This window comes from Cetorhinus maximus, chromosome 16 (assembly GCF_964194155.1).
Source record: "Cetorhinus maximus chromosome 16, sCetMax3.hap1.1, whole genome shotgun sequence".
NCBI classification, from domain to species: domain Eukaryota; kingdom Metazoa; phylum Chordata; class Chondrichthyes; order Lamniformes; family Cetorhinidae; genus Cetorhinus; species Cetorhinus maximus.
In genome coordinates, this window is record NC_135894.1 from 37,047,963 (window position 1) to 37,074,052 (window position 26,090).

The following is a 26,090-nucleotide window of genomic DNA, read 5'->3' on the forward strand; positions in this document are numbered from 1 at the left end:
GCAGTTCACACCTACCTGGAAGTGCACGTCCATCAATGTGAGCTCCTTCCTCCGGATCCAGCCCAAGCAGTAGCTACTGCTTCTGGTGGCGCTGCTGAGCTATTGGCCTTCTGATTGGGCCTGCAGCTCTAGAAGGCAAGCGGTCATTCTCAATACCAATTAATTGGCTGCCACTGACAAGATACGGCCCTGGATCCTGCTGACCGCTGAAGCAGGTATTCCCCTGTTTTTGGGCCTGGTGGCAGGACCCCTGCCACCACCAATAAATCCTTTTTATTTTTCGGTGTCTTTCTGAATAATGTTTTAGAGTATAAATACCAGAGAGGTCCTAAAGTATTGCAAAGTCAAAACATGGATAATAAGAAAGTGCTGTGAAGACTTGAAATTTAAATTCAAGGTGAAGTACATAATTGTCTGGTTTGCAGAGGGTTGGAGTTTTTTTTGATATATTCCAGTGACTCAGAGATGTTGGTTTATATCACATTGATTTTTTATTAAGCAATCCTCAGGTTATCCAACCCATCAACTTATTTATCAATAACAAAAGTAAACTATAGCAGATGCTGCAAATATGAAATAAAAACAGAAAATGCTGGAAACACTCAGCAGGTCAGTAATTATCTGCGGAGAAAGAAACAGAATCACATTACAGGTCAATGATACAGATGCTGCCTGAGCTGTTGAATGTTTCCAGCATTTTCTATGTGCAGCCCATTCATGATTGTAGTATCTGTTGTTTCTCCCCTGGCTCATTTCCCAACCTCATGAAACCACCTGCTTGTCAGAACTGAAAACTGAGAGATAAAGGACTAGCTGGTGCCACAGATGAAGACAAATCCTCTGTATATTTCCAGCAATTTGATTTGAGGTATTTCACCCTTCACTGGTAGGTAACAACCCACATGCAAACACAAGACTAATGCACGGCTCTCAAGTTACCATAATGCAATTTAAAAGTATATGTCATCTCACCTCAGTCTGTACCCGGATTTGATTTGCCAGCCCTTCTTTATCCTGTAGGAGTTTTCTTTCTGAACTTTGAGATTTTTCAATGGAGGCTTTTAATTCCATCAGTTCCCTCCTGAGCTCATTCGTATTCTCTAACTGACTCGACAGCTCACCTTTATGAGAACCTGCAGAGTCATTTAACTTTGTACTCTTTGTGGGAATTTCATGAATTACAGCAGCTTTGGGAACCAAGATCTTAATGGCTTCTACCTCAACTGCTTGGCCAGGCTGAACTTTCCCAAGTTGAAGAACACCAGGCTTAGTGACAACTTGAGAAGAGCAGGATACTACATTAGTTCGGGGAACATGATGACATTTTTTATTTATTCCGGTGGTATTTTCTACAGGTTTGGCTGGTTCTTCTGTTTCCATTCCATCTCCAGGTCCACGGATAGGTCGTACAATTTGAACTAAAATGTGAAAAATGGGTGAATTAAACATTGGTAGCCAAATGTTATTCTACTTTAGATGATAATTGTGGCAATAATCACTGCAAGCAATGAAATAATTGCAACATTAACAGATTTAAAACATTAATAAACATTAGGGGCTAAAGCAGTTTCAAATTTATATCAAAATAAATATCAATCACTTGAAACATCTTTACTCCACAGTAAATATCATATAGCTCAGACTCACTCATATAATGTAATGCTTTTTGAGTTGGTAAAAATTCTATTATATATTAAAATTGTTGTCTGGATCACAGCATTGTATGCCAATCTTCCTACAGCATACTATTTCAGTTGTTAGATATCACATAAGGTCAGCTGCCAAACCAGGAAATGATAGATAGGATAAGATATATTTGAAGCAAGCAGGGTGAGTCTGCATGTAATTAAAACATCAGTCAGCCATTAAGTGTCAGTGAGCAAACCTACCCAACACAACCCTATTGAGCAGCGAAATTTCCTAACTCATTGTTTATCGTTTCACAAATGCCATAGACCATGTGTTCTCCTACCACTAATCGTCCAAACATCCTCAACCCCCTTTCCTCCCTGTCCATTTCCTCCAGTTCCCCCTCTCCTCAAAACCTTCCTCCTTGGTCCCTCCTACCTTCTCCTCCTTCCCTGTTCTCTCCTACACTCCACCTTATCACGTCACCCTCCTCTTTATCTCCCATTTCCTGTCGGCCTCGTGCTGCCCCTTGCCCACCCCCACCCCATGTCTGCGTCAAGTTGTCTCCAGCCCTTTAATGCTGCCTGTCCCAAATACTGCACTTCTAAAGACCAGTATTGACTAAATACTGGTCTTCACTCCCAAACACAAGGGAGATTGATATGCATTATTAAAGAAACTAACTCACTATGTGAAACATATTTGTTTTAGTCTAGGATGCCGAACTGATAAAAATATATTTTGTAAACATAACTTTTTAAAATGCAGTTTGCACCTCAATTAATTATAGTAAGTAATTTGGTGTTATGGCACTCATTCTCTCTCCTCCTTTCCACTTGCAATACTATACAAACTTTGCAGTTATTTAAAATGCATCAATCTTTCAAACTATTATAAAGGAAGCAAAGTGTGTGGCTTCTCTATTTGACCTAGAATTTCTGAACTTTTTTGGGGAGGAAAAGGCAGCTAAATTGTGTCCAACATTTCAACACACTTCAGTGTTAGGCGAGAATGTAAACTTTGTTTTACTAAACAAGAAAATTCTGCATCTTGTCAGTTTTAAAAAGGCCATCTTTTCATTTTATACCACTAAATTATAGAAACACTGAATGGATACAGCACATAAGAGGCCATTAGGCCCATTGTGCCTGTGCTAGCTTTCTGCAGGAGTGTCACTGCCCTATCATTTCTCCATAGCCCTCCTAATTTGTCCTCTTCAGACAATGATCCAATTTTCTTTTGAAATCCATGACTGAATTTGCTTCCATCAGATTCTCAGGCAGGGCTTTCTAGATCATAACCACTTGCTATGTAAAAAGCTTTTCCTCATATCATAGGAACATACAACTTAGGAGCACAAGTAGGCCATTTGGCCCTTCGAACCTGCTCTGCCATTCAATAAGATCATGGCTGATCTGGTCGTGGTCTCAACTCTACTTTCCTGTCTGCCTCCATAACCCTTCTCTCATCCTTGTCATTGTTTCTTTGCCAATCACCTTAAATCTGTGCCCTCTGGTTCTCAACCTATCCACAAATGGAAACAATTTCTCCCCATCTAGTCTGCCAGACCTCTTAATTTTGAACACCTCTATCAAATGTCCTCTCAACCTTTTCCTCCCCAAGGAGAACAGCCCTTGCTTTTCCAAATTATCTACGTTATCCCTGGAGCGATTCTCTCTATTTTTTTCTGCACCTGCATTTTTATTCCTTCATGACCTTACTAAGTGTGGTGCCCAGAATGGGATGCAATACTCCAGCTGAAGCCGAACCAGTCTTTTATACAGGCTCATTACTATCCTCCTCATAGTTCACAATGCTTCCAAGTTTTGCGTCATTTGCAAAGTGTCATGAGATTTTTTTCCATCAGCAGATAAGGCTACATGTTACAACAAAAGTAAAACGACAGAGCTAAAGGCTCTGTATCTGAATGCAGAGCATTTGTAACAAAACAGATGAATTGACAGCACAAATAGACGGTGGTGTGGGGGGGTGGCCTGAATATTCAATTGTAAATGACAATTAGGAAGGACAGGAAGCTAGGAAAAGGTGGGGGGGTAGCTCTGTTAATTAAGGATGACATTGGTACAATACAAAGAGATGATCTTAGTCTACATCTTGATCTCCAGAACTTGGGAAGAGATGAGAAATAGTAAAGGCAAAAAGTCACTTGTGAAAATGGTTTATAGGTCCTCTAACAGTAACTACATTGTAGAATGGGGTATACAGGAAAAAATAATGGGGGCTTGTGAGAAAGATACAGTGATAATCATGGATGATTTTAATTTACATACAGATTGGACAAATCAGAATGGCAAAGGTGGCTTGGATGATGAGCTTAGAGAGTATTTTTGGGACAGTTTCTTAGAGCAGCAAGGCAGCATGTTCTAGCACCAACCAGAGGGCAGGCTATACAATATCTGGTAACGTGCAATGAGACAGGATTAATGACTTCAGTGAAGATGCCCCCAAGTAGCAGTGATCATAATACGATTGAATTTCACATTCAGTTTGAGGGAGAGAGCAGTAGATCTAAGACTGATGTTTTAAACTTAAATAAGGGCAATTATGAGAGCACGAAGACAGAGCTAGCTGAAATGAACTGGGAAATTAGGTTAAGGGATAGGTCAGTACAGATGCAGCGGTAGACATTTGAGGTATTTCAAAATACTCAGAAAAGATACATTCCAGTGAGAAAGAGAGGCTGTAAGGGAAGGTCACACCATCCGTGGCTAATTAAAGTTAAAGATAATTGTTGTTTGGTAGCACAGAATTGGAGTACTTCTGGACAAAGACATTTTTTGTCGAAGCTTTTCACCTTGCATTCATCAGGGCAATCCGTAAGAAAATACCAACATTAGGAGAAACAGCATATTTATATGGTATGAAAGGAGAGAGTGATGATTGGTTGGCAAGTGGACTCTGATCGGTAGAGGCGTTGCCATAGAGAATGCACCAATTGATGGTGACTGACAGTTAACTGCCAAGCATCATTTGAAAATTAAACCAGACAGCTTGATTCTGATTGGTCAGGACATTGCCGTGGGGAATGGCTGTCACTTATTTTGCTTAGCTGAAACAGGCGTAATGTGTGTACATGTTCTGTCTGCAAAGAACAGGGCCCTGTATATTAATACACTGTCTCAGTCTAATGTGTCATCTGAAAGATGGCATATCTGACAATGCAGCACTCCCTCAGTACAGCACTGGAGTGCCAGTCTTGATTTTTGTGCTCATGTCCTGGAGTAGGACTTGAACCCAGAAACTGGTGACTCAGAGGAGACCCATGCATGAAAAGTCATATTCACCGTGGAGTTTCTGCACCACAGGCACATGTTCAGCAAAATGTAAACCTACAATTCAAGGAAACCAAATACCAGAAACAAATTACAAGATAAAAGCAAAAAACTGCGGATGCTGAAAATCCAAAACAAAAATAAAAATACCTGGAAAAACTCAGCAGGTCTGACAGCATCTGCGGAGAGGAACACAGTTAACGTTTCGAGTCCGTATGACTCTTCAACAGAACTAAGGAAAAATAGAAGATAAGTGAAATATAAGCTGGTTTAAGGGCGGGGTGGGACAAGTAGAGCTGGATAGAGGGCCAGTGATAGGTGGAGATAGCCAAAAGATGTCATAGACAAAAGGACAAAGAGGTGTTGAAAGTGGTGATATCATCTAAGGAATGTGCTAATAGGTGACATTAAGGGTAGAAAGCAGGACGAGCAAGGTACAGACAGCCCTAGTGGGGGTGGGGTGGGGGGAAGGGATCGAAATAGACTAAAAGGTAGAGATAAAACAATGGATGAAAATACATTTAAAAATAATGGAAATAGGTGGGAAAAGAAAAATCTATATAAATTATTGGAAAAAAGGGGGATCGGAAAGAGGGTGGGGATGGAGGAGAGAGTTCATGATCTAAAATTGTTGAACTCCGTATTCAGTCCGGAAGGCTGTAAAGTGTCTAGTCGGAAGATGAGGCGCTGTTCCTCCAGTTTGCGTTGAGCTTTTAACGCAAACTGGAGGAACAGCACCTTATCTTCCGACTAGGCACTTTACAGCCTTCCGGACTGAATATGGAGTTCAACAATTTTAGATCATGAACTCTCTCTCCTCCATCCCCACCCCTTTTCCGATCCCCCTTTTTTCCAATAATTTATATAGATTTTTCTTTTCCCACCTATTTCCATTATTTTTAAATGTATTTCCATCCATTGTTTCATCTCTACCTTTTAGCCTATTTCGATCCCTTCCCCCCACCCCACCCCCACTAGGGCTATCTGTACCTTGCTCGTCCTGCTTTCTACCCTTAATGTCACCTATTAGCACATTCCTTAGATAATATCACCACCTTCGACACCTCTTTGTCCATCTCCACCTATCATTGGCCCTCTATCCAGCTCTATTTGTCCCACCCCGCCCTTAAACCAGCTTATATTTCACCTCTCTTCTATTTTTCCTTAGTTCTGTTGAAGAGTCATACGGACTCGAAATGTTAACTGTGTTCCTCTCCGCAGATGCTGTCAGACCTGCTGAGTTTTTCCAGGTATTTTTATTTTTGTACCAGAAACAAATTGTTTTTCAAGGTTTTTTTATATGGAGGGGGGGGCTCATTAAGGTAACAAGCAGCATCCCACAATATTCAGCAATAACCTTCAGTACCTGATCATGAGAACATCAAGCATGAAGTTTTGTCAGACTGGTTCAACATGGTAATAAGATGATTTACGGAAATAAAAATTGGTGTAATTGCAACCAATTTCTGACTTAGGCAAGAAGGACTGTCCATTCCTTCTTTTATTATTTGCCCTATCAATACACTAAAAATGTACTGTTTAGGAAATGCGACCCACTAACATCCCTCCCTGGTATAAAGTTAACTATACCAAGTCTGAGGTAATGTCCTTAGAGCTGCTGCTTTTGGAGGTATATATAGAAAGAATCCTTGTTTAAAATATTCGAATTTACACTAAGTCCTCCAGATAGCATGTTTCTCAGACTACATAACTCTCAAATTCCAGCTCTATCATAGCAGATGGTCTTCACGTCACGAATCCTCACAGTACTGAACAAGGATGACATCCATCCATCAGGAGACAATGGACTGCACCCAGGGTGTAAATCACTTCTGTATCAAACATCGTTTGTTGTGGTTGTGCAGGTCGGCTCATGAGTGGCAGTCAATTCCGCAGCAGGTACAGATGAATAGCATTGGCCCAAAGGTCAACTGATGATTTTTTTCCCTGTTCAGTGGGCTCTCTTTTCTGTCATCTGGTCATTTCTTTGGTCATCTGCTTTTTCAACACCATTCCTGACCTGTCTCCAGGGACTCCAGTCAGCAGCAAGGACTTCCCATGCATCAACACCAGTCCTGATCAAGTTGAGGTCTTGCTTGCAGACATCCTTGCATCACAGGCATGGGTGACCTGTTGGTCTCCTGCCAATAGCAAGCTTGCCATACAGCACGTCTTTGGGGATGCAACTGTCATCCATTCAACTCACATGACCCAGCCAACTAAGTTTCCCTGACTCAAGAGGGCAAATAGGCTGGGGATCCTTGCGTGCTGGTGTGCTTCCATATTTGGCATTCTGTCCTTGCAGGGAAGCAACATTCATTTGAGGCAGTGGAGGTGGAAGCTGTTCAACCGCTTTTCTTGCTTTCATAAGTTGTCCATGCTTTCCTTCTGTAAAGAAGAGTGCTGGGAGCAAGCCTGGTACGCGCAGGTTATTTTTGGTTACTTTGCTGTTCATTTTAGTTTTGCACTCAACTCAATTTTGTCATGACAGCTGTGGCCTTGGCAATCCTGTTGCTGATTTCGGCATCAAGGGATGGGTTGCTAGTAATTGTTGATCTAAGGTATATGAAGCTGTTGACGACCTCCAGAGTGGAGTTGTCAAAGTTTATGGAAGGTGGAGTCTCTACCTCCTGGCCCATAATTTTGGTCTCCCCGATTCCGATCATCAGACCAAACGCCTTGCAGGCTCAGAAGAACCAATCTACCATCTGTTGCAAGTGAACTTCAGTATGGAATGTCAGCGCAGTGCCATCAGCAAACAGTAACTCACAAACTAGGACTTTATGCACTTTGGTCTTGGCATGCAGTTAGACACTCTCATTTGAGTCACTGAAAGCACAGAATAGCAGCATGGAGAAAAATATGCCATGAAGAGTTGACATCAGGACAAAGCCCTGTTTTACCATGCTTCTGTTCTTGAAAGCATCTGGTGTTGCTCCATTGTAGCCGACAGAACTGTGCATGTTTTCGTGGAAAGAAGGAATTACATCCAAGAGGGCAGCTTATTTTCCTCAGTAATTTAAAGATTTCATCTCTGCTGATGAGATTGAAGGCCTTGGTGAGGTGGGTGAGGTGTATGAAGGCAAGGTAAAGTGGTCTGCGCTGTTCGGGGCACTTCCGTAACTGTCAAAGGTATGTTTTACTTGCTGGGGGCTGGCTTGTAGTTCATAAGGGTTCTCTTGGTTGCAGTAACTGATTCTATTTCAGTCCAATAAACCTGGAACCAATCAGCATTCTTCTGATCTCTTTTCCTGTATGCAGTGAATGCAGAGTTATAGACGGTGTCATGCAGATGATCCCACTTTCCACCGCATTCTGGCCTTGGGCATTGTTGAATGAAAGACCCTGATCAAGGATGTTGAGGAACCCATAGGTCCTTTCTGGGTCAGTGGTACAGCAAGTATTGATCCAAGAATGATCTTTCTTTTTGGAGTGATATGGTTTTCTTGCCATGCTACACACTGGGGAGTGGTCAGTGTCACTGTCAGCGCTGCGAGAGCTACGAGTGATGAAGACACTGTTGAGGGTGGTACATCTGGTGATGCAATCTTGGATGCCTCAAGGACACCTTGTGGTACAGACTGGTTTGGAAGTAGCTGTTCATCAGAGTCCATGGTAACAGCATAGCTCCAGCAACCTCTGTCCATTTCTGTTCACCCTGCTAATTCCCTGGTGCCCTATGCACACTGGCCAAGCCGTGTAGTCGGTATCCACCTTTGTGTTGAACCCCCCCTAGAAAGTACAGTCTCTCAGTGCTGGGAATTCTGTTGTTTCTGCAGCATTAAGTGTCTCTCAGAATTAATCCTTGACATCTGGGGTCAAGGCAAGTGTTGGGCATTCATGCAGGTTAACTGGGCCCACGCTTGTTGACAAGCGCTGAAATAAGAAATCTCCCTGAGCCTTCTGCGGTGGGTGGGTTCAATCATCACAAGTAGCGTGTTTTTTTTTACTGCAAAAGCCTACTCCATGCTGACATGTTGCCCTTGGGTTCTTCTCTGCCAGTAGAACATGCAGTCTCTCTTTAAAGGATTGACTTTGATTGAGCCTAGTTTCTTGCAGTGAAGCAATGTCCACAATGAGTCATGTAAGCTCTTTGTCGAGCACAGCTGTCTTGCATGTATCATCAACCTGCAATAGGTAATGTGTAAGGCCAGACGCAAGGTCCGTACATTCCAGCTTGTGATGCAAAAGACTGGTGTCTTCTTTGTTGATTTTGCTTTGCTTGGTGCATAGACTATCAACCTGCCAGTTGAGAGATGACTCTAAGCTCCAAGCACCCATTGAAGCAAACAGGCTGTCGGGGGGCTGCCCAGCTTGAACCAAGGTGGTCACTATCCAATGAGACACGATGATCTTTCTCACCGTCGAAAGCAACCCTTGGCTATTGTGCCAACATAAACCACAAAGCTGGAGTGTCCTCTCCAGGGCATAGGCCTGGGCAAATAGCATGGAGGCCCTGAGTTCCCCAAGAATCAGAGCTCCCCCGCTCAGCATTGCTAGTATTGTCCAAAGGAAAGGATGAAACTAGTACTGTTTGTCACCAGTTCTGCTGCAGGAGTTGCCGGAAAGCTGTCTCATAGATAACAGGTTACCACCTGTAGAATTCCATTCTGGATTTTCTGTTGGGGTTTACTATATTAGCCGCCTTCTTACCCGAGATAGCCGCAATGCCTTGTGGACATTTACGTATGGCTGAGGGCCTGGTTTGTGGGCACCAGGGTGTAACCGCACACCAGTGGGCCTGCTCAGAGTTCCCTGTAGTTTAGCCTTGACCTCGAAGTACCCAGTTTACATATGTCATAACTGGGACACATCACATAGGGCTTGTTGATGAAGAGGCTATATAACGGCAGGGAGAGGCTAATGCACTTGGCTCTCTTTTTCGCAATAGCTGCACTGCTAGCCAGTGATAAGAGCTGAAAGCAAGAAGTGACAAGCAGACTAACCACTACACACCAGCCACTACTTTAACACGCTTGACGCATCACATCAACTGGAGACATACAGTCCTGAACAAATGTTCTTAAATTGAAAATACTTGTTTAAAATACTAGTTTAAAAAAACTTTAAACAAACATGGTAAGGCCCAGGTGAACAAATTTCCTACTTCCTATGTTACAGGTGACTGTACCTCAAAAGTACTTCATTGTTTGCAAAATCTTTTGGGGCGTTCGGACATCATGAAAAGTGCTATATAAATGCAATTCTGTTTTTTCTCCTCTATTTAGAGAGAAGGTTAAATGATACTTTTATGTTTTCAATATTTTAATTCTGAAATAGCAGTTACACCATTTAAATAAAATAGTTTTGACTTAAACTAGCTTTATGGCAGATTGAATCCACAATCAAATTACTAATGCGTGAGAAAGAAAGAACTGCCTACACATAGTGCCACTAATGTCCCAAAACACTTTACAACCTTTTGAATGAAGTGTTTTTTTTTCCATTTATGACTGTAGGCAACTGTAGCAGCAAGGTCCTAAAAACAGCAACAAAATAACCTGTTGTAGTGGTGTTGGTTAAGGAATATATATCTGAGACAGGTCTTAAATCACAACCTTCTGGCTCAGAGGTGAGAGTTCTACTAATGAACCAAGGCTGATACTTGTAAAAAGATGGAGAGAAATCGTACCATTCTCAATCTTCCTACCCAAGCCAACACTGAACAGTTTTACTTCAAACGTTTAATTTCTTATACAGTAGCATTGATCGAGCAGTTTACTTATCATGTTGCAATGTCAGCCAGCTGCAGCAAACATTATATGTATATTTTTAGGAATTATATTGCACATCTAATACAAAGTAAACAAAGGTCAGGAGTTAAGTGACAAACACGGATACAGTGATTAAAGATAACTCGAAGCCTCCTATTCATAATAATAAACATGTAATTTTACTCAAGAAACACGTTCGTAGCCTGAGGCTGCCAATAACAGGGTTAATTTAGTCAAACTTCTGAGTTAACTTGGTTGCTCTGGTCATAGTGGGGAGGGGTGGGAGTGGAGGGAGGTAATCAGTTTTGAAATTAGGTAAATTGCATAAGGGATTTTCTGAGTTTAGCACAAATATTAACTCTTCTTGCTTGTAGGTTTTCAAGCTTTGTTACATGAAGAGCATTGTTGTACGACTGGTACTGAGGGCTTAAAATCAGTCTCAGCGCATCGCATGCTTCTGTATTCTTTCGATCTGGGCGGTTTGCACGTGTGGGAGAACTGGATTCTATTGCTGCAACTTGCATTAAAATAAAATTGGAGAGAATTTCGTTAATTCTTAGAAATAAAAGCATTAAAATACCTTTATTCTCCATCCTGATAGCCGATGTCATATTCCCAAAGCTGTTTTGAATTTCAAATCAGTCACTAATTTTTATCTGGAAAAAGACATTAAAATTACTCTTCAGATCATTATCAAATAGTTTATCAAATCATTGTAAGTAATTTGAAATTACTGCAACTATGGGACAACCAACTAATAAACAGAAACTGTATATTAAATGTTTCATAACCAGTCTTCGCTCATTTAAAAATTAATCAAAGACATAGTAGATTACAGTTTTAGAAAAGGGCAGATGAGAAACTATTAACATTTTTTGTTATACGTCTTTTATAAATTATTACAACAATCTTATCCATTCAAGTATATGCAAACTAATTGACTACATAACTCAAAAAAAGCTAAAATTTATTGTTGAGATATAAGAGGTGTAAAATTTTGATTGGAAAAATGAGGAGGAAAAACATTCATTAAATCTTTAAAAGGATTTGAAGGATAAGTTCAGATACACAAATCTTTAAAATTGGAAGCAGTTCATAAAGCTGAAAAATGTAAATTGGATCCTTGGTCTATAAATGAGGTATAGGGTACTAAATGCAAAGAGTAAATACTAATCCTGTCCAAGCAATGAAGAAGTCATATTTAGAGCATTGTGTACACATTTGGGAACCCTACTTTAAGGAGAAGGTAAAGGCAAGATACCAGAGAGTTATGATGAAAGGTCACGATCTGAAATGTTAATTTACTTCCTCCGCAGATGCTGCTAGATGTGCTGAGTATGTCCAGCATTTTCTGTTTTGTTTCAGATTTCCAGCATCCACAGTATTTTGCTTTAGGTTTTTTATGATATCAGGGATGAGGTGCTTACACATGAGATATTAGAAAAACTGAGATCTTATCAGAACAAAGGTTAAGAGGAGATCTGATACCGTTTCTTCAAAATTATGAGGGATCTTGATAAAGTAAATAGGGCAAGTACCATTTCAAGCGAATGGTCAGTTGGTAGTTAGAAGGCGTAAATTTATCATCACCAAACAAAGGAAGGGAAAGGCTTGAGTTTTTTTTTGATGAAGTGTTTTTTTGGAAATGGACAATTCTAGTAGAAATGAGTGTGGATACATAATCCATAACAGTATTTTTAAGAGGAAGTGAATAAAGATGTGAAAAATAGGCGTAAATGGATAGCTCTTTCAGAGAGCTAGTGCAAAGTAAAGGAACAAACAGGCATCTTTAATACAAACTTCTACAAGACTCAGGATTTTTAAAAAAAGCTATTAAGAAAGTTTTACAGAAAGTAGCCCAGTAGAATTGGAACTCAAACAGTTACGCTGTAACATTCAAAAAACATATACATTCTTAAACAAGAGTCAGGAAATTAGTGTCTCAAACAATAGAATGTTCAGCCATTTACCCCAACCTTCAACTACCCACAGCATCAAAGCAGCACTATCACAAGTACTCAGTACTTCAAGGAGACGGCCCACCACCACTACCTTCTCAGGACAGCTGCAGAAGGATGATAAATCTGGCCTTGCCAGTGCTGCCAAATCTTAAGAAAAATTAACAAAAAAATTACCACTGAACATAAAAAGGATATAAGACCATAAGACATAGGAGCAGAAATTAGGCCATTCGTCCCATCGAGTCTGCTCCGCCATCCAATCATGGCTGATAAGTTTCTCAACCCCATTCTCCCACCTTCTCCCCGTAACCTTTGATCCCCTTACCAATCAAGAACCTATCTATCTCGGTCTTAAATACACTCAATGACCTGGCCTCCACAGCCTTCTGTGGCAATGAATTCCATAGATTCACCACTCTCTGGCTAAAGAAGTTTCTCCTCATCTCTGTTCCAAAAGGTCTTCCCTTTATTCTGAGGCTGTGCCCTTGGGTCCTAGTCTCTCCTACTAATGGAAACATCTTCCCCACGTCCACTCTATCCAGGCCTTTCAGTATTCTGTAAGTTTCAATCAGATCCCCCCTCATCCTTCTAAACTCCATCGAGTATAGACCCAGAGTCCTCAAACGTTCCTCATATGTTAAGCCTTTCATTCCTGGTATCGTTCTCGTTAACATCCTCTGGACCCTCTCCAGGGCCAGCACATCCTTCCTGAGATACGGGGCCCAAAACTGCTCACAATATTCTAAATGTGGTCTGACCAGAGCCTTATAAATATATCCCTACATCCTTCCACTGTGTAATTTACTGCAGAAGTTAACTTGAACCACCCAATCATCATGCAATGGTAATGCATTTAGGAAAAAATATATAAATGAATCATTTGAGCTTTATAACCACATCTGACAGCAGAAAGATGAGGAAATCAGTCCAAGCAAAACTGCCTCAATAGCTATAATCAGGGAAAATGTCAAATATTAGTTTAAGAAAAAGACTTAACGTTAATGTTCTGTAAAGCAGTCATTTAATCCGCACCTGCTCTTCTGATACCACATCACAAGCAGCGAATACTAAATTGAATGAAATGTTTGGGACCCTGGACGGTGCAAAGAGGAAGTAAAAGGGCAAGAGTTACATCTCTTGCACTTGAACAGGAAGCTGCCCTGAGAAGAGAAGGAAATTCATTCCACAAGTGTGACTGCGGACTTCTAGTAATTGCTTACTTTAATTCTTTGCTCCCACTCTGATCTCTCTATCCTTAGCTTCTTATACCATTTCAATAAAGCTCAACACAAGCTCGAAGAGCAGCATCTCCTCTTTCAATTAGGCACTTCACAGCCTTCTGGATTTAACACGGATTTCAACAATTTCACATCATTGCCCATTTTTTTCAGGCAACAGCTTTTGGTAATGATTCTGCAAGTGGCATTTACACCACCTCTAGATCTTTTGCTTCTTGTCCCATTACCAGCTTCCTTTTCCTTAACCATATTCCTTTTTGTCATTTAATCTCTCCCGCCTTCCACCTATCACAGGCCTTCCCATTTGTTTTCCTCCAACCACCCGCACCACCGCACTTGCTTAAAACTTGTTATATTTCTATAATTTTTCAGTTCTAATGAAAGGTCAGTGACCTGAAAAAGTTAACTGCGTTTCTCTTGCCATAGATACTGCCAGATCAGCTGGGTATTTCCAGCATTTTCTGTTCTCATTTTAGATTTCCGGCATTAGTACTACTTTGGTTTTGTCCGAAGTTATTTTGCCGGTCACGCAGAACCCAGATGAACTAAAGCCTTCTTCAAGTGGGAAAGCGGATCCACCGAGGCCTAGAGCCCGAGTCTACGACTGAAGCGGCGGGGATGGCAACGGCACTTCCTATCGGTTTATTGACAAATTAATTCAGAAACGGCGATTAAAATAAACAACTCAAACGCAAAACACTTCTGACAATAGCGGTGCGGGTCTCCGGCGTCACTTACCCCCAGTGATAACTGTTTCCTTGCGTGGCAGCTTCAGCCAACCTGACAACAGAAAGAGAGGCAACTTCCGGCAGCAGGATAACCTTTCACCCCGGCCGCCCCTTCCAACAAATTGAACGGTTTAGATTTTAAAAAAATATTGTTTAAAATCCTACGAAACCATAAAGTTAAGAAATAAAACGTATTGCTTTGCTTTAAGTTTTAAAAAAAGACCTTGGATTGAAAGCCGTGTGCGCGCCGTTGCTATGGGACCTTCAGTTCAACAGAGTGGAGCTGGGAGGAAGCAGCGGTTTTGACTCTGATTGAGGAAAAAGACACAGGCAACATGGTGAGAGCCGTCTACTTGGTAACGATCCTCAGATAGGGAAGATTTCCCTTTCCTTACACCGTGCGTTGTACCCTCCAAGTGATCCAACAGAAATTCGATAGGTCCTGTTATCGTTAAGGGTCGGCCCCACGGCCTGGAGATGGAGCCTGGGGATTATTTTGGCTCATCTTATGTGCTAGTCAGAAAAGTGATCACCCCTCCCACCTTGTTCAGAGTTTAGTGCTCTTGTTTTTTTAATAAACAACAGCCAGCATATTTTATACCGTATGAATTTGTAACAGACAGTATAAGCCTCCTGTCTGCAAATGGGGAGTGATGATTTCCTGTAGGGTCGTTTGTTTTCGCGGGTTAGTTTGCTTTACTGTATCGGGAAAAGGACTTTTGTTAGTTTCACAAACAACTGCAATCTGTAAGCATTGAATTTTCAGCGGCTAACTGTTTGGACATAAATGTGCACTTATTATAAATACTTTGTGATTATTATTCCCAACAAGTTTAGTCTCCAAATGCGCAATTTGCACATTGTATTTTGGGTGACTTCACAAACCTCTTTAATTCTCCTGACATAGAATCATAGAATGATACAGCACAGAATGAGGCTATTCATCCTATTGTGTCTCTGCTGAATCTTTACTGATCTATCCAATATCACTCTCCTGCTCTTTTCTCCAAAGCCCTGTAATTTTATTCCCCTTCAAGTGTTTAGACAACTTTTTTGAATGTTACTATTGAATCTGCTTTCATTGCCCTTCCTCTCCCCACATACACCCACACATACTTTTCAGACAGTGAATAGCAGATGGTTTTTCTGAAGGTGTGCTGCCAAGAATTGAACTCTACTCAGCTGAGGCCCAACCAGTGTTTTACAAAGATTTAACATAACTTTCTTACACTTATATTCTTTGGCTATTAATAAAGCCAAGGATAGAATATTTTTAACAGTTTTCTGAACTTGTTCTGTTAAATTCAAGGAATTGTGTACATACTCTCTTCCTACACTCCTTTTAAAACTTTGCCATTTAGTTTATATTGCATCCCATAATTTTCCTACCAAAATGTATCATTTCACACTTCTCTGTATTAAATTTCATTGAACATGTGCTCAGTGCACCAATCTCTCTATAGCTTCCTAAAGCCTGTTGCAAACCTCATTGTTTACTACCTTGATAATTTCTTTATATCTTCAATATATAGATATCTGTATACATGTATGTACTGTATATCTAATACCATATGTTAAAATTAATTTGTGGGTTGCAGCATTCTGTTTCAAAATGCATTGAAAGTTCCTCTGTGATAGGGTAGAAAAAGGAATGTCCAGTTGTGGCAGAAAATGCAGAGGAGTGTAATGCCACTACTTTTCAAGACTTTCTGTTAAAGCCCTATGGCATACTGAACAACAAAAGAGCAAAGGTCGAAAAATGATGATGCGACACAAACAGAATAAACATTCATAAACAATTAGAAGAGTGCGAACCTGTAATGTATGAGCATCAATGTCAGCTTGATATAGATAATGTATGCTTAAATTTACTGTGAGCAGTACTATTCCATCAAAATTACAAAATGGAAACAAGCATTTTTGATTTTGTCCTCTGCAAGGGCAGTAGCCCTCATCCCATTTATCCCTGCCTATTTATTTAAAAACTTTTGAATAATAGTTATTATATTTCACAGCTCTTGAAACCTTGGCACTAAAGGAAAGGATTTGAAATCTTTTCACTTGCCAATCCATCTTCATCTCCATCTCCTTCCCGTATCTACCTTCCTAGTAAATGCAAGAAATGCTATGGGAGGTATACTAGTATGGGTATAACTCTACATGGAAGTTTGGATTATTCATCTCTTATTTTGGATGTTCACTATTGCTGTTTGGGAGTTAACTCAGAAAACAAGCAAATGTATGTGGGAATTGACATTCGGTTTAAGTTACCATTATTTAGTATTCCAATAAAGATCACACCGCTTTCCAATGGACTGTTGGGCGTTCTGCTCATGATGACAGTTATTCTATTTTGATATTAAGACATTAGCATGTGTTACTTATTTTGGTAATTAGGCACGCGGTTCAAACTAGGACTCATCAGAAAGTTCTGCAATGCATCATGATAAACATATGGACAGATAAGTGAAGGTAAAATACCTGGAATCATCTGCGATTTTTTTTTAAAGAAAACTTAGATGCTGTAACAGGGAGGATTGCTGTTAGTTCTTTTGGACACAAGTGAGGACGCTCTGGTTTTCTATTTTGTCTTGAATGCGTTGCCAGTTGGTCCAGATTGACAGAATGTTGTGTTCACTCTGGAATAACTGTTTGTTGTTGATGTTTAGACCCCATCTCAGTTTTGTTGTAAGCAAAAAAAACATTAATTGTCTTTTCTTTTAAGTCTGAATTGTCTGTGCATTTGGGATCAGAATCAATCTTACCTAGCAACTTTATATTAATAATGATTAGAGCTAAGTGGACACTTTATTATTGCATATGTTGTATATGGTGGAATAAATACTGAAATAAAAAAAATAGTAACTAAGATACTACTTTAATTAACAAATTAGTCTATCTTTAAATAGTAATCAAGTACAGAAAAGACAGAACATTTGTGTGATTGTTTTGTGGATTTAGGTGCTGAAGGCAAAAGTATAAAACATGTTTGAGCTGGATAGTCCATTTGGTTAGCACATTAATCTTCTACCTTTTTTTTTGAGGGGTAGGTTGGAATCCACCTAGACCTATAGGAATCTATGTGCATTAAGTATCTTCATAGTGTTGAATAACTTGAAAGTTGGACCTGTAACGTGGAACTCACTACCACAGGGAGTGGTTGAAGTGAATAGTCTAGATGCTTTTTAGGCAAAACTAGACAAGCATATGTGGGAGAAGGGAATAGATGACTATAATGGTAGATGGTTTCTATGGTTCCACATCAAAATAGAAAAGACAGGAGGAGGCTTGAGTGGACTATAAACATGGACTGGTTGGTTCAAATGGCCAGTTTCTGTGCAATACATCCAATGTAATCCTATGTAACAAAGTGAAATGTTGAAAGATAAGGTTGAAGCATTCGCAACAATCATCAGCCAGAAGTGCCGAGTGGATGATCCATCTCAGCCTTCTCCGGAGGTCCCCAGCATCACTGATGCCAGTCTTCAGCCAATTCGATTCACTCCATGTGATAACAAGAAACACTGAAGGCACTGGATACTGCGATAGGCCCCAACAATATTCCTGCAATATTATTGAAGACTTGTGCTCCAGAACCTCTGTGCCCCTCGTCAAGCTGTTCCAGTACAGCTACAACACTGGCATCCACCCAGCTATGTGGAAAATTGCCCAAGTATGTCCTGTACACAAAAAGCAGGACAAATCCAAACCAGAAAATTGCTGACCCATCAGTATAGTCTCATTCATCAGTAAAGTGATGGAAGGGGTTATCAACTGTGCTATTAAGCAGCACTTGCTTAGCAATAAACTGCTCACTGATATTCAGTTTGGGTTCCACCCGGGTCACTCGACTCCTGACCTCATTGCAGCCTTGGTTCAAACATGGACAAAAGAGCTGAACTCCTGAGGTGAGGTGAGAGTGACTGCCCTTGCCATCAAGGCAGCATTTGACCGAGCATAGCATCAAGGAGCCCTAGCAAAACTGGAGTCAATAATAATCAGGGAGAAAACTCTCCATTGGTTGGAGTCATACCTAGCATAAAGGAAGATGGTTATGGTTGTTGGAGGTCAATCATCTCCATTCCAGGACATCACTGCAGGAATTCCTCAGGGTAATGTCCTAGGCCCAACCATCTGCTGCTTCATCAATGACCTTCCTTCCATCATAAGGTCAGAAGTGGGGATGTTCGCTGATTGTGCAATGTTCCGCAACATTCGCGACTCCTCAGATACTCAAGCAATCCATGTTCAAATGCATCAAGATGTAGACAATATCCTAGTTTGGGCTGACAAGTGGCAAGAACCATTTGTGCCTCACAAGTGCTAGGCAATGACCATCTCCAACAGGAGAGAACCTACCCATTGCCCCTTGACATTCAATTGTATTGCCATCTCTGAATCCCCCACTATCAACATCCTAGGGATTACTGTTGACCAGAAACTGAACCGGACTAGCCATATAAATGCTGTGGCTACAAGAGCAGGTCAGAGGCTAGGAATCCTGTGGCGAGTAACTCACCTCCTGACTCCCCAAAGCTTGTTCAAGGCACAAGTCAAGAATGTGATGGAATACTGTCGACTTGTCTGGATGAGTGCAGCTCCCAACAACACTCAAGAAGCTTGACACCATCCAGGACAAAGCAACCCGCTTGATTGGCACCCCATCCACTCTCTCTTCCACCGATGCAAAGTAGCAGCAGTGTGTCTCATCTACAAGATGCACTGCAGGAATTCACCAAGGCTCCTTTGACGGCACCTTTCAAACACATGACCACTACCCTCTAGAAGGACAAGGCCAGCAGACACATGGGAACACCACCATCTAGAAGTTCCCGTCCAAGTTACTCACCATCCTGACTTGGAAATATATCACCGTTCCTTCGCTGTTCTTGGGTCAAAATCTTGGAACTCCCTCCCTAACAGCACTGTGAGTGTACCTACACCACATGGACTGTGGCAGTTCAAGAAGGCAACTTACCACCACCTCCTCAAGGGCAATTAGGGATGGGAAATAAATGGTGGCCTAACCAGCAATGCCCACATCCCATAAATGAATTTTAAAAACTCCAAATCTTTTGCTCTCCCAGTATCTGCACACTCACACTTACACATACTTCCACCTAAGGATCACTTCACAAGAGTCAAGAAGAGGAACCTTATTCAAATATTTTCCCTTCCAAGCCATTTGAAAGATATGTTAACATGTCATTTAGGTATTACTGGTGGAATGCAAATGACAAATTCTACATTACATAGACTGCAGTGGTTCAAGTGAATAAAAAAAATTATAATATGCAGCATAGAAATGGGCATTCAGCCTGAGCAGTCCATGCCAGCATTTATATTCTACTCAAGCAACTTCCACTCTTCCTCATCCAACTTTCAGGATAACTCTCTACCATGTGCTTCCTCAATGCTTATTTCATTTGTTTGTTTCACCATAGCCTTAGTGGGGTTGTTGGCATCATCTTGCTTCTTCTCTGGCTTTCTTCAAGCCTCCCTCAGCCCATGCCTTAACATTATCCACCTGTTGGATTTTTCTTCTTCCTCTTCCGTTTTTACCTTCAATTGTTGCCGGGGCAAGGCTGTCAGGCTTTCGTTTCCAATGTCGGTACTTGGCTATCTTTCTCTCTCTAAATTTACTTAGAAATTCAGGAATCAAAAGAATTGCTAGGTTCCCTATAAATGAATCTATACTATTTGCCTCAACTATTCTATTCCCTGTGCTAGTGAGTACACATTTTCACTACTCTGGATAAAGAAGTTTCTTCTGAATTCCCAATTTCATTTATTGGTGATATATACTATATTTATGGCTTCTACTTTTGTCTAAGTGAAAACACACTTCCTGTGTCTACTGTATCAAAACCTTTCATAAATTTAAAATCTCTATTAGGTCACCCCTAAGCCTTTCCTTTCCAAGAGAAAGATAGCCAGGCTGTTCATCATCCTTTCCTGACGGGTATACCCTTGCAGTTCTGGTATCTTACTTGGAATTTTTATTGTACCACCTTCTTTTGCCTCTATATCCTTTTTGTAATAAAATGAACAGCACTGTACCAAGTAGTCTAGCCAAGTTTCGATACAAATTTAATATAACTTCTCTGCCTTTAGAAGTAAACCCTGTTTTTTTTTGCTTTTGTTCTGACTTTTTTGACCTGCATTGCAACATGTGTTTTGTGCGTTTGTACATCCAGCTCCACTGCACTATTTAGATTATTATTTTCCAAGTAATATGTCATTTTCTTATTTTTCTAATGACACCTCATAATTAAATGTTGAAATTCATTTGCCAATTATGTGCCAATTCTGCAGTTTATTATTGAATTTATTAGTGTCTTCTTGTAATTTATTGCAAACTTTCTCAGCGTTGATTCTCAGCTTGCCATAAATTTAGGAATTATGTTTTAGATTCCAAAATCTAAATCATTAATATAAATTGTGAATAGCCAAGGTCCCAAGTCTGATCCTTGTACGATCTCACTTGGTAACTTCTGCCGTTCTGTATAGCTACTCTTTACCCCTGTCTGCTTTCTGTCTTGCAGCCAGCCTGCTATCTATTTTGTTATTTGTTCCTTTATTCTACATGTTCAGACCTCATTTATTGTCTATTATGTGGTATCTCATCAAAGGTGTTGTGGAAATCTAGATAAATTACATCTGCATTACCCTTGTCTACGCTCTTCCTTTCTCTTTCTCTTTCCCTCTCTCTCTCTCTTACCACTTAAATTTATTCTATGTTATGTTTGGTCACCTGTTGCAGATTACTAATTTGTGGAATAACATCAGAAACTGGTGCCACTTTCAGTTAGAAACAATTAAGCTGAGTATGTATGCAACATTCCTTATACAACTCACTAGATCTGAGGAGACTCTTTTGTTTCATCTGTCATCAGTGATAGAAACTAAAAATCAATCTCTATGCAGTTTGACTGCAACACTATGTAATGCCGCAGTCTTTTTACAAATTATTCCTTACAAATAATTTTGAATTTGAAATAATATCTACTAATCTTAAATATTTTAATGAAATAATAATGTTTGGATACTAGAGCCACATGTTTCGGAGCAGAGTACCGAATATCAGATAATCTGTGCACTTTTGAATAAATCATAATTGAGAGTTATTGGCCGCAAAATTAATTTACATAGTGTCACTTCTAGCATTGCCAGGCACATCAACTTGCTTCCCTAGGGTAAGGCAATGAGCCACTACTTCTTTGGCCTGTGTGGCATTCAGCTTTGATATGGGCATAAACAGCTGTGTTACTGAATCACAGTCCCCTGAGTGTGTCTGACCATGTTGAATTGATGCTACACTGAGTCCACGCACACCCCAACCTTCTGGTGTGATTTAGGAAAATAAAACCAAACAGTGCAAACTCTGAAAATGCTTCGTTGTCCACTCCTGAAAAAGGAAGCATGAGGCATTAAGATGGACCCTGCAGTCACGTTATTAAATGATTGCAGGTAAGTAAAAATTTATGGAGCTTTTTCTATTGGAAAGTTTCTGAAAGTGCAGTACTCGGAAGTGGTTTTGGGGGTATTTTATGGTCCATTTGCTACACAGAATGTTGCTGCATCCTCACAGGGGTGGCAGAGGAGTAGATGACTTTTTTTGTCCATACAAGTCTGCAACAGGTATGGGGGCAGCAGTGACACTGCCTCTGTGTCTGGGAGATGGAGCAGAGGCTCTGTGTGATATCCTCTGTCAACTTGGAGCTGGACTCATCCATGCTCCTTGACACTGATGAAAGGCTGTTTGGCAGGCCAACCGATGCACCCAGCTTCTTAGTGTGATGCCCATTCAAAACCCCCTTGCATGCCACCTCATTAAGGTCCTCACCTGAGTCCTCTGCAGCAGTACTTGTCTGCCATCTTGCCCTCTAATAAGCTGACAAATTAATCTTGCTTGCAACCCACTGGTGGCCAGTGACTCATTATGTGCTAATTCCAACTCTATATTAGTATCTGAGGTAAGTCCACTGCCAGTGTCTGAGCTTGTGGCTCTTAGTGTCAGACCAAGTAATGTGGCCTGTTCATCACTTCTGTGCTGTTGCTTTCTCCCTTTCTTCGACTGCTCTGGCAGCTCTTGGTTGTTTGAAAGCAAGAACATAGAAAGGGAAGTTACTTGTGAGGGAATGGGTAGCGTGAGAAGTAAGAGGTCCATGATCACACCATCAGCAGCTTGCCCATCATGCCAGATAACAGGATGAGGGTGTGCTGGAAGTTGAGAAGGGGTATAAGGCAGGAAGATACCATTGTACTCAATGCTCTCGGCAACATCAGATGCTGCAGGCCATGTCACAGCTGGCCCCAAAGAGGAGGAGATCTGACTCCTCTGTGGGGCTCAGAAGACGCAAACATCCTTGTCTCCAATTGGCTCTGGTGTGCTCCCTTCTATTGTGTGCTACCTTATCCTGCAAGAGAGGGAGGAAAATGTCAGTGGCTGTGTAGCTTAGGTGATGTGTCTGTCATAGCTTTAATAGCTGCAAGTATGTGGAGGCATTGAGAGATGGATGTATCTGTAGGTGTGTGATGGTAGGGTGGAGTAGCTGGGTGTTATGCGTATTTCCTGAGTGATGAGTGTGTGGGGATTTAAGCAGTATGAGAGGTTGGTGGTGTGGTGAGATGTCATTTGAAGATGCATTCACTGGCATTGACCATCTTGCGAGGTCATTAGGCTTCTTGTAACATTGCTGCAAGGTCCTTGGACCCATATTCCGGGAGTTGACCTTCCTGGCCCCTTGCTTGCACTCCGTTCTTAGGGTAGTCCTAGGGCCTCCTGACTCCCCCACTTGACCATGGCATCTCTCCTCTTGCCACTTGCACCATTTAACTTCTAATGCTGCATCTGCCAGTCCACATCCTACTGTGTGCCCTGATCGGTTTGTATGACTTTCCATTGCAGCAATCTTTATTTCCACGATCCCTTTAAGGGTCAGGCTGTCTGTAGTATGTGGTTTGTAGGTCCACTGCTGGCGCCACCTGCTGTGTATAGGACTCATAGTAGTGTTCAGAAGTGCAGGCCAGTGCTGGAAGTGAAGGAACTTGCGCCATGATCATTCAGATGAGTTAGGTAGATGAATTTTACATCTTTCCCACCTCCATTTGAACAGATGCAGGTAAACCATGATTCGCAACTTGCCCATGCCCAGAAATCTGGGCAAAATGAATCTTGTCTATTAAGTAGTTTACTTAGTAGACATTTTTTGACTCTCTAAGATGTGTTATTATCTCTTACAAACACCCAATCGTGGTTAGCAAAGTTCTAGAGTTAAATAGGGTTATCTTGGGCATTTTGGATGATTCTAAAGTAATAGTTATTCTTAAAAGAAGATAACAAGACCAAGAGAGTAGGTATAGTCAGGGCAGATCTGGCGATGGATGGTTAAGAAACTTGTGCATCACCAGAGTTCTGTGCCTGCTGATTTTGATATTCCAGTTAGTGTTCACAATATCAGTATTCAGTCATCACTTCCAGAGCTCATATATATCAAGTGAGCTGATTATATTTATTTGTTCTGTCGTTTAGCTGGCACCCAAGAGGTGTCACCATTGATGACAAAAATGCAAAATAAAAGCAGTATTAGTGGTTGAACAAACTGACAAATTTGCTTGAATATTGTGTTTGAAAAATAATCAGTGGATTTGGACATAAAATCAGTGGTATGTACTCAAGTAATTTCCAGATATTTGGTATAAGTAGGGTCATAAGTTTATTCAGATTGAGGCTTTATGCTACATGTCTGCAATGTTGTATGAGTATATGCTGAATGTGTGCCATTTGTGTTTTCTCAGTATTATGTTTGCTTTGGAATTTGTCATTTGGGAGGACAATTCTGCATTCTACCAGCAATATCTAAATGACATGTTAACATTTCCCTTCCAAGCCATTTGAAAGTTAAGATTTGAATAGGGTTCCCCTTCTTGACTGTTGTGAAGTGACCCTTATTTGGAAATATGTGTGAGTGTGCAGGTATTGAGTGAGCAAAAGATTTGTTTGTTTGTATTAATTTATGGGATATGGGTGTTGCTAGCTAGGTCAGCATTTATTACCCATCCCTAAATGCCCTTGAGAAGGTGGTGGTGAGCTGCCTTCTTGAACTGCCGCAGTCCATGTGGTGTAGGTACACCAACAGTGCTGTTAGGGAGAGAGTTCCAGGATTTTGACCCAGCGACAGTGAAGGAACAGCGATATGTTTTCGAGTCAGAATGGTTTTGAGGGGAACTTCCAGGTGGTGGTGCTCCCATGTGTCTGCTGCCCTTGTCGTTCTTGATGGAGTGGTCGTGGGTTTGGAAGGTGCTGTCTCAGGAGCTTTGGTGAGTTCCTGCAGTGCATCTTGTAAATGGTACCCACTGCTGCTACTGTGCGTCGGTGGTGGAGGGAATGAATGTTTGTAGATGGGATGCCAATCAAGCAAACTGCTTTGTCCTGGATGGTGTCAAGCTTCTTGAGTGCTGTTGGAACTGCACTCATCCAGGCAAGTGGAGAGTATTCCATCACACTCCTGACCTGTGGTTTGTAGATGGTGAACAGGCTTTGGGGAGTTGCGAGCTGAGTTAGCCGCCGCAGGATTCCTAGCCCCTGACCTGCTCTTGTAGCTACAGTATTTATATGGCTAGTCCAGTTCAGTTTCTAATCAATGGCAATTCCCAGGATGTTGATAGTGGGGGAGTTCAGTGGTGATAATGCCATTGACTGTCAATGGTTAGATTCTGTCTTGTTGGAAATGGTCATTGCCTGTCACTTGTGTGGCGTGAATGTTTCTTGCCACTTGTTAGCCCAAGCGTGGATATTGTCCAGGTCTTGCTTGCGGATAGTGCTGAACATTGTGCAATCATCAGCGAACATCCCCACGTCTGACCTTATGACGGAAGGAAGGTCATTTATGAAGCAGCTGAAGATGGTTGGGCCTAGTACACTACCCTGAGGAACTCCTGCAGTGATGTCCTGGAACTGAGATGACTGACCCCCACAACCACAACCACCTTTCTTTGTGTTAGGTATGACCACCCAGCAGAGAGAATTCCCCTGATTCCCATTGACTCTGCTGGGGCTCCTTGACGTCACACTTGGTCAAATGTTGTCTTGATATCAAGGGCAGTTCCTGTCACCTTTATCTCATCTTTGGTTCAGTCCAAATGGCCTGCCAGCCCTCATTTTCATGAACATGACATGAAGAATAAATACATGGATAAAGTACCATAGAGTTAGTGAAATCCACTGAACTGAATGGCAGCATGAATCTTTGCCTGAAGGGAAAAATGCCTCTTAATTAGAGATGGCCTAGAACAGACTTTTGTGTGAAATCTGCACAATTTAAAAAAAATATTTCAAACTACTTCCTCAAAGCGTTCATCCACAAAAAATATTTTTTTTTTACCAAAGGGTAAATAAACCTGACCATAATCGGTCTGAAATAATTTAATAGCATATTACTGTATTTTAAACTGGAGACTGTTTATATCACTGGATGGCAGCATTTGCTAGTTTTACTAGGAACCTGATTTCTCACCAAAGATC

At 41.1% G+C, this 26,090-nt stretch overlaps 2 protein-coding genes across 4 annotated transcripts in view; one reads left to right on the forward strand and one right to left on the reverse strand.

Annotated features, from left to right (window-relative positions):
• Nucleotides 1-14,703, reverse strand: part of blzf1 (basic leucine zipper nuclear factor 1) — a 29,441-nt gene extending 14,738 nt beyond the window's left edge. The window contains exons 1-3 of the mRNA XM_078559681.1: nucleotides 14,574-14,703; nucleotides 11,217-11,292; nucleotides 973-1,418 (exon numbers count right to left, since the gene is read on the reverse strand). Coding sequence (XP_078415807.1) covers nucleotides 973-1,418; nucleotides 11,217-11,247 — 477 coding nt within the window. The 5' untranslated portion in view covers nucleotides 11,248-11,292; nucleotides 14,574-14,703. The remainder of the gene's footprint in view (nucleotides 1-972; nucleotides 1,419-11,216; nucleotides 11,293-14,573) is intronic.
• A 65-nt stretch (nucleotides 14,704-14,768) lies between these two features.
• The window catches only part of nme7 (NME/NM23 family member 7), a 191,276-nt gene continuing 179,954 nt past the window's right edge, over nucleotides 14,769-26,090 (forward strand). For all 3 annotated transcript variants that reach the window (XM_078559682.1, XM_078559683.1, XM_078559684.1), the window contains exon 1: nucleotides 14,769-14,901. In XM_078559682.1, coding sequence (XP_078415808.1) covers nucleotides 14,899-14,901 — 3 coding nt within the window. In that variant the 5' untranslated portion in view covers nucleotides 14,769-14,898. The remainder of the gene's footprint in view (nucleotides 14,902-26,090) is intronic.